At 41.4% G+C, this 14,640-nt stretch overlaps 1 protein-coding gene across 10 annotated transcripts in view; it reads left to right on the forward strand.

The window, feature by feature from the left end:
- ARHGAP21 (Rho GTPase activating protein 21) overlaps positions 1-11,556 on the forward strand; it is a 140,492-nt gene extending 128,936 nt beyond the window's left edge. For all 10 annotated transcript variants that reach the window (XM_005865869.1, XM_005865871.1, XM_005865870.2 and 7 more), the window contains 5 exons: positions 2,507-2,632; positions 2,812-2,853; positions 3,165-3,270; positions 5,163-5,194; positions 9,080-11,556. In XM_005865869.1, the coding sequence (XP_005865931.1) occupies positions 2,507-2,632; positions 2,812-2,853; positions 3,165-3,270; positions 5,163-5,194; positions 9,080-10,771 (1,998 nt within the window). In that variant the 3' untranslated portion in view covers positions 10,772-11,556. The remainder of the gene's footprint in view (positions 1-2,506; positions 2,633-2,811; positions 2,854-3,164; positions 3,271-5,162; positions 5,195-9,079) is intronic.
- The last annotated feature ends 3,084 nt before the right edge of the window (positions 11,557-14,640 follow it).

Raw genomic sequence — 14,640 nt, forward strand, 5'->3', positions numbered from 1 at the left:
TCACGCTCAGGGTAGGGCTGATTGGGGGGTTGGGGCGCCACCCCCTGTCACACTCAAGGCAGGGTCAATGGGGAGGTTGTGGCGCCACCCCCTGTCACACACAGAGCAGGGCAGATCAGGGGGTTGTGGTGCCATCCCTGTCACATACAGAGCCGGCCGATCAGGGGGTTGGGGCGCTGCCCCCTGTCACGCACAGAGCAGGGCCCATCAGGGGGGGTTGGGGCTCTGTACCCTTTCACACACATTTTGACAAATGTATACACCAAAGTCACCACCACTAAAAAGAGAGATAACATTTTTTATTACCCTAGACCCGTGGTCGGCAAACTGCGGCTCGTGAGCCACATGCGGCTCTTTGGCCTCTTGAGTGTGGCTCTTCCTAAGCCTTAGGAGTACCCTAATTAAGTTAATAACAATGTACCTACCTATATAGTTTAAGTTTAAAAAATTTGGCTCTCAAAGGAAATTTCAATCGTTGTACTGTTGATATTTGGCTCTGTTGACTAATGAGTTTGCCGACCACTGCCCTAGACTTATTTGACTACACATTGTGGAATATCTTTCAAAAAATACATAAATAAGTAATTAATGAGTAAATAATCTGTGAAGTACTTATGTTATTAGTTTTATATGGAAATCAGCTAAAACTGTATGTACTAAATATTACTGTATATATAAATAATAATGCATGTTATCATTAGCCTAAAAACTTAATGAAATCATGGACAAGAATCTAGTAAAATTTTACATAGACCTTCGAGATGCTGGACTTACGTTCTTTGATTGAAGGATGAGATGACTATACCTTCTGGGGAAATGAGAACCATGTATTTTGTGCCCAGTTGAAGTACACCCTTCTTGCAGTCATATTTTTTCCCCCACTAAGTTAGCTTTCTATGGAAATGCTGACTTCAAGCACCATTTCTCCTTATTTCTCTGCAATAAGCATCATGTGATACATGTATTGTGGTAGTTAACATATTAGATGCATAACAGTTGCTTCAGAATCAGAAAAGATCTGTGGGTTTTCCACTTTGTACCATAATTGAAAGGTGTGTGTGCATGTGCATGCCTCTCACAAGATAGTATGGTAGTATGGTTCCTTAAATAATATTTTTTTTCAGTATAGCTTTTGAGTTCTGTGGTCATTTTTAACCCCCTTAGTATGTTTTCAGGGCTGGCTAAAGTTACTTAAGATTTTAATCAAATCATAAGTTCAAAATATTACAGCAGACACTATACGATATAACAAAGAAAAACAAAAGATCCACACCTTTGATAATTGTATGATTTAACAAGGAATAGAAATATCATGGTAATGAATAGCCTATCTAATAAGGGGGGAATATGCTAATTGACCATCACACCCTCACAAAGATGGCGGTGCCCACCACCAATAAGGAGGGAATATGCTAATTGACTGTCACACCCTCAAAGATTGCAGCGCCCAGGCCCCTCAGCCCTGCTGGGGTGGCAGGCAGGTCTGGCCCCTCCTTGCGTCTGCCTCTGGACTCCCCCAGTCCCCTCAGCCCCCCAGCCGCCCAGGGCCCGCCTGAGGCGTAGGCAAGCCTCGGATGGCAGCCACCCAGGGCCAGCCCGAGGCACAGGCAAGCCTCGGATGGTGGCTGCCCAGCTACCCAGGGCCACCCAGGCTCAGGTAACCAGCGCCGGCCAAGGCTTGCGCTGCCGGTAGTGGCAGCAGCAGAGGTGTGATGAGGGCGTTGCCTTCCCCTGATCGCTGGGTCGCCTCCTCCCGGACTGTGAGAGGGGGCAGGTGGGGCTGAGGGACTCCCCTGCCCTCCAGTGCATGAATTTTCATGCACTGGGCCTCTAGTACAAACATAAGCATGTAATATTGAGGCATTCAGATTGGCTCAATGAGAGGCAAAGAACATCAGAACATGTGGTTGAAGTAAAAATTAATTCAGAAGAAGTACTTCCAGACATTTGAATTTTATATATTAGGGATTTTGCTATACTAGTGGGCAATTTAGAAAATTTTATGTATCTTTAAGCACTTTTCTACTTTTTAGCCTTTGAGGAAAGGGTGTTTCCATGTTCTTTTCTGAGTTTGATATTAATATTTTTGTCAGTTAGTCTAGCTTCAGAAATACTAGTTTAGAACCAAATCAGTTGCTTTCTATTAAAGACATCTTGGAAGAAAGGAATGCCAGTTCAAGGTTTTACATTATCATGAAAGCAGGAAAAAGAAGTTATGTAGACCTTAGCTTATGGAAATCCTGTCTAGGAAGCATTTTTTTTTTAATTTAAATTTTTTATTGTTGACACTATTGCAGATGTCCCTCATTCCTGCCCCTTTTCCCATCTCTACCCAGTCCCTGCCCCCTGTATTTTTTTGTACACATCAATCAACCTTTCATTCTTCTTTGAATTCTTTTTCACCAAAAAAACCTGTCAGAAATAAAATGCCAAACATGCAATGGGACTTTAAACCTATTTTCTTAAGAAAAAGTGTGCTTTTTTCCAATATTGTCCTTTATTTCAGATGGAACCAAGAAACCTAGCAATAGTTTTTGGCCCAACTCTGGTGAGAACGTCTGAAGATAACATGACGCACATGGTCACCCACATGCCCGACCAGTACAAGATCGTCGAGACGCTTATCCAGCACGTAAGTCGGGCTTTGCCTCATCAAGAGCATTCTTTTTCCACGAGCTGCTGGCGGAACAGAATTTGGTTAAATATATATTTTAAGAAAATTACTTTTTTCTGTATACCATCCTCCAAACTATAGATACATTTAGGGGGTTATTTAATTTCTCTTTTCACCTTTTTTATTTTAAATTTTAGCATGACTGGTTTTTCACAGAAGAAGGTGCTGAAGAACCTCTTGTAAGTATGTCCCTCAGCGTTTGTCCCCTGTTGTTTTCATTTGGGACGCGAGATCCTGGCGCTACAGCAATGTCAACCTCCTGCCCGTGTGCTCTTTCCTGCTTTGCGCCCCGGAAGCAGGTCTCTAGCTCCTCAGTTTCTAAGCTAAAGAAAATACAAGTATGATGGTCATTTTATAGTTAATTATATCTAAAGAAGTTAAAAAATGAAGCTCATGTGCTCCACTCAGTGTGTCTTTTAGTAAATGTTGCTTTTACTAAAGAAAGTATCTCTGAAGAGATGATGAAGTGATCTTTGTTTATTAACCATAGACAACAGTGCAGGAGGAAAACACAGTGGACTCCCAGCCAGTGCCAAACATAGATCACTTACTCACCAACATTGGAAGGACAGGCGTGTCCCCTGGAGATGTATCAGGTAACTCTTGCCTGGGCAGTATCGATCTCTAGGTTAACATTCTTATAACGTGAAAGCGCAAATCAATCATAAGTAACAATTCACTATGATTTTTTTTCCCTTTTCTCCTTTTTTCTTTCTAATAAAAAACTTAATCTCCCTTTTCTGATTGATCTTAATTATCTTCCAGTGACTCTAATTGGCAGTGCATGGAGTTGTAATGCTTGTCAGAATGGAAATATGAGGGAAATGAGCATGCGAACCACTGTTTTGTTCTTTTTTTTTTTTTTTTAATTCACAGTTTCCATGTAATAGTCATCACAAGGTAAAACAGATATATGCTACTGAGTATGTGGTTGCTGTGACGGCAGAAAGTATGATCTAGACTGCATAAGTAGCTCTTATCTTGAGCCAGATGTTCTGTTTAAAAGCAGCAAGTAAAATATGTTGAACCGCTAATGGGCACCATTTTCAGATGTACAGCATAGTATTTGTCACTGTAGATGTCACAGTAAAAGTCAATCTATGACATTTTCTGTTTTCTTTTGCCGCTCGAATGTTTGGTTAAGTATTAGTTCTTGTAGGCTCTTTTGATGAATATTTTCTCCTGCCAAACTGTTGCACTAACCGAGCATGTTATTTTACACAATGTTCTCCCTTTGTCTCTAGTTCTTGTTCTAGTCCTAAAGGGTTTTTTCAGCACTTACTGACACAGGCAAATCTATACTGATGTTGAACAGGCGAAGTGGGAGGAGTCTATCACACGGTAATGTCGCTAGTGGATTCTGTGGTGTCCCTGATGGACAGCTGGAACTGTAGGAAGAAGGAGGATTGCTGTCCACACTGTAGCTGCCTTGTCTGCAGAAACCCCCGATTCTTGTAAATGCAAACATCGTTGATCTGTGGTGTAAATTTTCTCTTAAGATTCTTGTAAACAGATCAATACTACTTTCTTAAAAGTTTTTCTGCTGTTTCTTGTTATTTCTGAAGCAGACCGTGAGGAGAAATAGCATGGTATGGTCTACCAGTTCTTAAAGTCATAAAGCATTTAGCCATGTGTTAAAAGGGGCGTGGCACGGGGCTCAGCTCATTAATTTTGGAAATCAGTTTCCCTCAAGTCAAAACATGAAATTTCAAAATTGGTGTGATCCAGAATAGTGCTAGCCCCTTCCTACCCTCTTTGTAATTGTATAATCTGAGTTTTTGCCAGACAGTAAAATTATGGTCTTCATTCTTCCATTTCCATATTAGCATTTGTTAATAGATAATTGCAAAACTGGTAGCAATTTAAACAAACTAGTCAAAAGGATCCCTGACTGCACAGATATGAAACTGGGGTCTAAAGCACAAAGATCAGCATGATTTAATATAAAACCAAAGTAACCTGGAAGCAGGGTTATCCTGATGCCTCTTTTGCATCCATATGCATAGAGGATGCACTTATACAATTTAAGTCTGACAAAAATCAACATAAATACACCGAGTATGATTGTCTCAATTTGTAGCTAGGGCAGCTAAGAATCTTAAACGTTCTACATTGTGTATCAGTTTCAGATACAGGATGTGGTTCATAGCAATTCTTAAAAGGTCTTCAAGCTTCTTTATTGCTAGATTTACTATTTAGAAGATTGAATAAACACTAGTACTTCTGTTCTCGTTTAGCACAGGGCTCCTTTGCCATTCCTATCATTGAGCTGATTCTGCCTACAATTCACAGCATCCTTTCATGGCGGTGGCTTTCTGTGGTGCAGCTTGCATCTTTGTGAGCTCTGACTATCCACTGTGTTCAATGGTTCTGTTTGAGTTTTGCTTTTCCATTTTGTTCTGTGCCTGTCTTTTCCATAGTTTGCATTGTTTGTTGAAAGGGGTAAAGATGGACTAATACTGACCATGTTTCATTTAACTTCTGACAGATTCAGCTACTAGTGACTCAACAAAATCTAAGGTAAATTGTTTTGTACAATTGTGAAATATTTTAGGGGGGGATTGTTTTTTGGCTGATTGTTATGATTAGTATACAAATGCATGCCTGTCTGTATCAGGTGACACAGACCAATAAGGTCTCATAAAGGGAAAAATTAATTTCTTGGACTAGAATATGATAGAAGAATACTGGATTATGAGTTGGAATATCGGGTTTCTCTCAGCATATTTTAGCATAATACAAAGAAGTAGGCTTTATTTCCTTACTCTTTTTTGTTTTTTTTTAATCCTTATCACCTTAAGGTATTTTTGCATTGATTTTTAGAGAGAGTGGAAGAGAGGGAAAGACAGAGAGAAATATCAATGTGAGAGAAACACATCAATTGGTTGCTTCTTGCACATGCCCTGACCAGGGCCCGGGCCAGGGAGGAGCCTGCAACCAAGGTACACGCCCTTGACTGGAATCGAACCCAGGACCCTTTGGTCTGTAGGCCGATGCTCTCCTCATTGAGCCAAACCGACCAGGGCTATTTTCTTACTCTTTAATGTGAAAAATTTCTGACATACAAAAGTAGAGAGAATAGTACAATGAGTCCCCAACCCCCCATTATCCAAACTCGACAATTGACTCATGACCAACTTTATTTCTTCGGCACATTATGCACTTGCCTCCTCCTGGGACTATTTTAAGGCAAATCTTGAACATCATATTCTTTTGTGTAAATATTTCAGTAGTAATATAGACTTTTTTATTATATTTTTTATTTCAGCAAAATCACTAATTTTGTTTTTTATGACCAATATTTTTAACATAATTTGTGTTCTATTGACAACACCACCAAATTACACAATTTTTTAGTAGTTTTTAGGAAGTGTTTATAGTTTTTAGAAAGTATTTTGTTAATTTAACTTCTCCAAACCTTGTTTTGCTGAGACAGTAGCAACCAGAATTATCAATAAATTTTTAAAAACATTTTTCTATTTGGACATGAGATATGAATTTTACTTACGTTTAAATATCATAATGGGACTGTATACTGTTAATTATAATTTTTGCAGAAAATGTTCCAAAAGTATTTTAACCATATCAGATTATTCACTGTCACTTATATTGTTATTTTCACCATTTTTCTTATTTTGGATAATTTTAAACCTACAGAAAAGTTACTAGAATAATGATTAGCATCCAAACCTTTTATTCTAGTCTCATTGGTTGGTAAATACTTGATATCTATTTTTTCCCCTGAATTATTTGAGAGTTACTTAATAGACTAGCTAACACCATATCCCTAAATATTTCCCAGTTGTCCAAATAATGTTCTTTGTTTATTTTTTTATTTCTTTATACAGAATGCAGTCAAGGATAACTCCTTGCATTTAGTTGTCATGTCTCTTTAGACTTCTTTAGAACAGTTTCCCATCTTTTTTTTTTTCTGAAATATAAGATTTTAGATTTCAAACCTCTTTGAAATTCCCACTTTCCCTCTTATTAAATGCATATTGCTTAACCTGTTGTGATAGCCATCTCTTTATCCTAATCATGGTGCTGTTTATACCATGCCTGCAAAATAATGGATAATCCAAATGGTGTAACTCTTTTTAAGTTTTTTTAAAAAAATATTTTATTGATTTTTTTACAGAGAGGAAGGGAGAGGGATAGAGAGTTAGAAACATCGATGAGAGAGAAACATCGATCAGCTGCCTCCTGCACCCCCGCCATTGGGGATGTGCCCGCAACCAAGGTACATGCCCTTGACCGGAATCGAACCTGGGACCCTTCAGTCCGCAGGCCGATGCTCTATCCACTGAGCCAAACCGGTTAGGGCTGTAACAGTTTTTTAATTGTAAAATATTCATTTCCTCCAACACATAATGTGATCACAGAACATAGAATTTAAAAGGGAACCCTAGTAAGTCTTCAAGAAAACCTATCTAATTTCAATGAAATTGCGATGTTTAAAAGTGAGTCACCTGCTCAGTGTCAGATAAGCTCCTGAAAGGAAAGTCGGGTCTTCTTCACAACCACTGTCGATCCCTGTGATCTTTCGCAGAGTATGTTAACATGTGAATGACCATTAGAAAAGTATAGGATAATTATGAAACTCTTATAACTTATCAAAAACCAAGTTCTCTCCATCTATGATTTCATTTTGGTGAATTCTTTTTAATATGACAGCCGCAATTTTTACTTTATTTTTCAAAGACTTCAGTATAATAGTTTTTGCTTGTATAAGATTTTTATGACAGCAGAGAAATACACTTTCTGTTAGTCAGCATGCTTCCTGCCTGCCTGCTTGTGTCAAATGGTGTGTGGTGCCTCAGAGGGAAGGCGGGGGTGGGTGTGTGGGTGTGTGGGAAGAGATCACCAAAGAACTTGTGTGCATATATACATAACCCATAGGGTGGTGAAGGCCCGGGGCAGGGGGTTGGGATGGGCTACAAGGGGTCAATGGAGGAAGAAAGGGGACATATGTACTACTTTCAACAATAAAGATTTTAAAAAATAAAGTTTCAGAAAAGGACAAATAATGATGTGTGGTAAACCCATAATGTTTATTGACCCACCACCGTTGATTTAGCCTATAGGCATTATGAGCAAATTTAATTGAGTAATTGTTCTCAGGAACCAGTTATGCACAGCTAACAAAGCAGTAGTTGGCACCACAGCTTTACCAATAACAGTGCACTGGAGTTGTTTCTCTGGTAAGGTTTCATTGACCGTATGTTATTTGAATTTTCTGATTTTGTTGTTATCTTGAGATAAATGAAGATATCACCAACCTGATTTACCTAGGACAAGTTCCTGAAGTCCAGCCTGGCTGAACTGATGGAAGACCAAAGAGTTCCCTTATCTTAATGAGCTGATGGGATACAGTATCTGTATACTATGCTGTCTATCATTAGAAAATTGAAGTCAGTCATAAGGTTTTAGTAACCTGCTTCAGAATACTGTATTTAACTATGTTGCAACTTTAACTCTTACACCTGAAAGGACCTGGAGAATGTGTGAGCACCGCAGAAGCAGGGGCAGTCCGTAGGCACAGGGAAATTAACAAGAACAGGAGAGCTGGATGGTACTGAGCACAAAGTACTCCTTTCAGAGATAGGTGTCTCTGAGCTGTGACTTGGCAGTTAAATAACACCTGTATGACTTGGCAATAAATACCACCAGGCAAGAAATGGGACTAGGTAAATAAAAAGTAAAATGTATGTTAAAAATTTATCTTAAAAGGAAGTACAAAAAGTGAATTACATTTTTTTAAAAGAGGGCAGTACTTTATTCCCCTTAGTATTCAGTAAACACAATGTTTAGTAACCGTGTACATTCCATAAGCATGTGACAAACAAATGGAATATCAGACAATGATCACTTCCATTCTACATTCTCCAAACATTTGAAAAAATGACTCCTCTAAACAAAGTATGGGCTATTGCATTTTGCCACTTCATCAACCGAAATCCCTTTTAATGGAAGTGATATGAAATCAAGCGAGTGAAGCAACTTAAGATCCTTAACATATTTTCAGAAAAGCGTGTCTTGTTTTTAAAGACAGTTCTTTGAGTGCAACAAATTATAATTTCACAACAGGAAGCTCTAATTGTATCGGTATTTAGTCAGGGGCTTTTTTGCTGTTACTTAGGAATTTTGATGCCAGTGCAGATAAGTTTCAAGATAGATGATGTTTTGTTAAAACTAAGTAAGAGTAGAGTGCTGACAGTTCTTAACTGGGTCTTTAAACCTTTGAATATTTATATTAAAAAAATAGAGGTATGAATTACATTTTGTTAGTGCTTCTAGAGCTCTAGGTAGGGACATTCAGTAAGAGATATTTGGGGGAAAGCCCTTTCAGAAAATGAACTCAATCATGTTCTCATGCTCAAAGTCTCATTTCTGATCGCTCCCCAGGGTTCTTGGGGATCCGGAAAAGATCAGTATAGCAGGGAACTGCTTGTGTCCTCCATCTTCGCCGCTGCTAGTCGCAAGAGGAAGAAGCCAAAAGAAAAAGCACAGCCTAGCAGCTCAGAAGACGAATTGGACAACGTGTTTTTTAAGAAAGAAAATGCAGAGCAGTGTCAGAACGATACTAAAGCAGAATCCAAAAAAGAGAGCGAGGCATCAGGCAGAAAACAGAGGATCGCCATGTCCAAAGAAAATAATGCTAAGAAAGACAGCAGCGCCACGAAAGATGACAAGACATCACTGCAGAAAGAGAGTGTGCCCTCCGAAGAACCCTCGCCCCCACACACGGCCAAGCGCAGCAAGTCACCCAGCCTGAGCTGCCGCCTGGCCGTCCTGAAGGAGGGCGCCCGGCCCCCGGGGGCGCAGAAGCCCTCCCAGTGTGAAGAAACGGGGTCGGACTCCGGCACTTTGCTGAGCACTTCTTCCCAGGCGTCTCTGGCGAGGTTTTCCACGAAGAAATCCACCAGCCCAGAAGCCAAATACGGTGAGTTTTTGGCCAATGTCAGCACCATCACCTCCGATTACTCGACCACATCATCTGCCACGTACCTGACCAGCCTGGACTCCAGCCGGCTCAGCCCCGAGGTGCAGTCCGTGGCAGAGAGTAAGGGGGACGAGGCCGACGATGAGAGGAGCGAGCTGATCAGCGAAGGGCGGCCGGTGGAGACCGACAGCGAGAACGATTTCCCCGTCTTCCCGGCCGCGTGGGCTTCCGAGCGGCTGTTTCGAGGGAAACTGCAGGAAGCCCCCAGGGCGAGCCGGCGGAATTCGGAGGGCAGCGAGGCGAGCTGCACCGAGGGCAGCCTCACCCCCAGCCTGGACAGCCGCCGGCAGCTCTTCAGCTCCCACAAGCTGATCGAGTGCGACACGCTGTCCAGGAAGAAGTCCGCCAGGTTCAAGTCGGACAGCGGGAGCCTGGGCGATGCCAGGAACGAGAAAGAACCGCCTTCCATCACGAAGGTATTCGATGTGATGAAGAAAGGGAAATCAACGGGGAGTTTACTGGCGCCAGCCAGGAGCGAATCAGAAAAGCAGGAGCCCACCTGGAAGACGAAAATAGCAGATCGGTTAAAACTGAGACCCCGAGCCCCTGCCGATGACATGTTTGGAGTAGGGAGTCAGAAACTGAACGCCGAGACCGCCAAGAGGAAGAACATCCGACGCCGACACACGCTCGGAGGCCACCGGGATGTTTCCGAAATCAGTATTTTGAATTTTTGGAAAGTGCCGGAGCAGAGCGGAGGAGAGTCGGAACTTTCGGCTGTGACGCGGCTGAAGCCCAAATGCTCGGCCCAGGACTTGTCCATCTCAGACTGGCTCGCGAGGGAGCGGCTGCGCACCAGTGCCTCCGACCTCAGCCGGGGAGAAGTGGGGGACCCCCAGCCGGAGCGCTCCGGCGCCTTAGAAATTCCCACGGTGGACACGCCTGTGTCTTTTCAGGCCGATGCCGGCGGTTCTCCCAGTACCTTGGCTTCAACTCCCAGGCCCCTCCTTTCCATACCACCCCAGTCACCTGACCAAATAAATGGAGGAAGTTTCCAGAACATGAGCCAGAATGCTAGTTCTGCAGCGAATGCCCCACCTCATAAACTGTCTGAGTCCCCAGGCAATAAAGCACAGCTTCATCCCTGTCTTTAACCTGGGGTATGTTGGCTATAGCAAATAAAAAGCTACTGTTACATGTTCCAGTAACTTTGTAAATATTTTCTTGTACCAGAATTGTTATTATGCAGCCCTCATTTGGGCTGGTTTTATCATTTTGCACTGTGAAATAGCTTTACAGTGCATCACTACAGCCAGAAGAACATATATATATATTTAAAGATATATTGGATAGTTGTATACAAATGAGTAAGGTATTTGTCGCAACTTACTACACAGTGTATACCCAAGGTGACTGGAGAAACTAGCTGGCATCCGTGTGCAGCAGATTTGTTCTTTTGGTTTCATCACTAACGAAAGTGCCTCATCATAAAAATCCATTTGGTCTTTAGGGTGCCATATTGTTAAAATTAGATGACTTACATGCAACTAATGAGTGCGTTTTAAGGGTAACAAATTTCATTACATTTACCAGTTTTAACACAGGTGGATACAGAACTTCCATTCGTTAGTCATTCCAGGTGGATCTCAGTTTTATATTCAAACTTTTAATACAGTTTTTGAGTTTTGTGTGACTTGAATTTTTAATCTTTCTGTAAAATACGTAACTTAAATGATCATATTATATGTGTATCTTTTCTTCAGATACCAGATTTGATATAAATGTTGTAACATAGGTGTGTAGATAGTGGCCTGGATGGAACTGGCTTCTTTATTGAGAAGAATATAATTCTGCATGAGGACTTAATGATCCCAACTGTGTCATGCCTGTGTGCATACCCAATTAAACACTGGAAATAAACTTGTTTTGGTGAACTTGGCATGGCTGGAAACTCATTCTAATATATTTTTAAATGTGATCCATTTATAGCTATCTTAGTTGGTCCTGACTTTAAAAAATTACCTACTCTATCTATATATTCTCTCTCTCTCTCTTTTTTTTTTTTTTTTTTTTTTTGGTGGCTGTCAGAGATCTCTTATAAATGTTTACATTGGCCTAACCTCACTTTTGTACACAGGTAACTTTCCTAGCTAAAGTGGCTGTCAATCTCTTATAAATGTTTACATTGGCCTAACCTCACTTTTGTACACAGGTAACTTTCCTAGCTAAAGTAATATAGTAGTCTCCACTTGTCTGTGGAAGAGATGTTCCAAGACCCCCAGCGGATAGTCCCAAACCCCAATCAGCTTCTTCAACTCCGCCAGAAGTGTGGCAGCAGCTTCCTCAGCAGCAGGCAGCCTCTCCAATCTCTTATAAATGTTTACATTGGCCTAACCTCACTTTTGTACACAGGTAACTTTCCTAGCTAAAGTAATATAGTAGTCTCCACTTGTCTGTGGAAGAGATGTTCCAAGACCCCCAGCGGATAGTCCCAAACCCCAATCAGCTTCTTCAACTCCGCCAGAAGTGTGGCAGCAGCTTCCTCAGCAGCAGGCAGCCTCTCCAGCAATTGTTATGTCCCTCAGTTCAGAGCTGCTCCTGAACCTGTGCAACCGTCCTGACTTGCAGTAAGTGGCTTGCTGTCATTTGTTTCAGGGAATCCCTGCTGAAATCTTTCTACAGGCTGAGAGCTTTCTGGCCAACACATTGCCATCAATCAAACATATTTTTGATTCACGTCTTTCCCCTGCAAATTGAATGCCTTTTCCATTTTAACTTATCAAGCCACAGTGTGGCAGTAACATTTGCAGTTTGAGGTGTAACAGCAAAACAAGCATGAATTTCTTTTACCTTCTTTACAATTTAATAGATTTGTTCTTACCACAGATCTTAGCAACCTCAGCAAACGATTTTTTTTTCTTTCCTTATTGAGAATGTTCACTTAAAGAAAATACTTTTCGGCTTCTCTTTGGCATAACCAAATGGCCAGTATCCTTACTCTAGCACTTTGGGGGCCAAACACTGATACTGTGACAGGTGGTTGGATGATAGAACCTATAGCTGCCAAGGGACTAAGGGGCAGGGAGCATCTACGGGGTGGAGACCCTGGGCCAAGGGATGGTTCAGGTCCTGGGAGGGATGGAGTGGAACGGTGAGAGATTTCATCACAATACTCAAACTGAGCAATTTAAAACCTATGAATTGTTTATTTCCGGATTTTTCTATTTAATATTTTCGGGCCTTAGTTATTTGACTACAAACTACTGAACCCGCAGGTAATGGGGAGTTCGAGTTAGGGAGATAACAGTGAAAAGAACATGAATTTGGGAGTCTAACCAACTCTACTTTCTAGATATGTAAACTAAGACAAGTTATTTCACTTCTCTGAATTGGTTCCCTCATATAAACAATGAAAACAATCTGTTTTTCAGGATTATTAGATTTAAATGAGAGACTATTCCAGACAGTGCCTGCCACATGCTACTTATAAAATATATCAAAGCTATTATTTGAAATAATGGGTACTTAAATATCTTAGAATGTTAAGACTGAGAAGGCCTTAAAAATCATTAAATCCAGCCCTGGCTGGTATGGCTTATTTAAGCATCATCCTATGCACCAGAAGGTCGCCAGTTCGATTTCCACTCAGGGCATATACCCAGGTTGTGGGTTGATCCCCGGTCCAATCTCTCTCTCTCTCTCTCTCTCTCTCTCTCTCAAGTCAATAAAAACATAACATCTGGTGAAGTTTTTTAAAAGTGTAGTTTTTCTCCTTCTCCCTCTTTCTCTAACATCAGTAAAAATATAAAATCATTAAATCCAGTGGTACTCAACCCTGTCAGACCCAATATTCTCTTTTTATAAAAAATTGTATATATTTTTTACTACTTTGAAATGAAATTCATAGATAATATAATGTCTGTATAACATCTACATATGTAACTTGTTATTTATTCAATATATGAAACTAGAGGCTCTGTGCATGAATTCGTGCATGGGTGCAGTCCCTCAAGGTGGCCTGTGGAGATTGGGCCCCAGCTTGCCCCCCCAGGCTCGTAGCCCCGCAGCCCTGCCTGGCACCTCGCCTTGGCTTGGCACCACCCCCTCGCCTGCTCCACCATCTCACCTGTGGGGTGATGGGTCAGGGCCAGGCCCTCTGCCCAGCTTCCTCAGCACTGGGAGCCAGGTGGCAGCCCCGCCCCATGCTGCCACTGCGGGCCAATCAGCGGGGCGATCGGGCCTCGGCTCACACCTTGACCTGGCGCTGCCCGCTCACCTGCTCCACCATCCCCCTGCAGTCCTGCTCTCACCGGGACCCATTGGGGCCGGTAGTGCCTCCACTGCCACCCATTGCCAGCGCCGCATTGCCGATGCCTGCCATGTTTGGCGCTGCCTCCTAGTGGTCAGTGCATGTCATAGCAAGCAGTTGAACAACCGCCCAAGGGAACAATTTGTATATTAGGTTTTTACTATTATTATATAGGATAGAATATGATTTTCTTATATTAGAAAATAAAAGGAAAGTTATAAAAAATATTTCAATATGTGAGATAGATGTTTGCACCAATATGTATAGCACTAACGATGCAATAACTTCATGTACCATAAATAGTTTTACTGTTGGTGATGTGATTTTTCTTAAATAATGTACCATTTTTGGTAAAATTCTTAACAAAGTACACTTTTTTCTTAGTTTACATAGTAGATGTATTCCTGACAAAGTCAGTGTATTATTAAAATCATCAAAAATATATATAAAATTGAAGTTAGGTTTAAGGCTCATATATTTTATTTATTTCTGCTCATTTTTTTAATTTCCTTTGATCACTTCTATTTGCTTAGATCAGTGGTCGGCAAACCACGGCTTGCAAGCCACATGTGGCTCTTTGGCCCCTTGAGTGTGGCTCTTCCACAAAATACCACGTGAGGGCACGCACGTACAGTGCGATTGAAACTTCGTGGCCCATGCGCAGAAGTCGGTATTTTGTGGAAGAGCCACACTCAAGGGGCCAAAGAGCCACAT

The sequence above is a fragment of the Myotis brandtii genome, unplaced genomic scaffold (assembly GCF_000412655.1).
Source record: "Myotis brandtii unplaced genomic scaffold, ASM41265v1 scaffold215, whole genome shotgun sequence".
Lineage (NCBI taxonomy): Eukaryota > Metazoa > Chordata > Mammalia > Chiroptera > Vespertilionidae > Myotis > Myotis brandtii.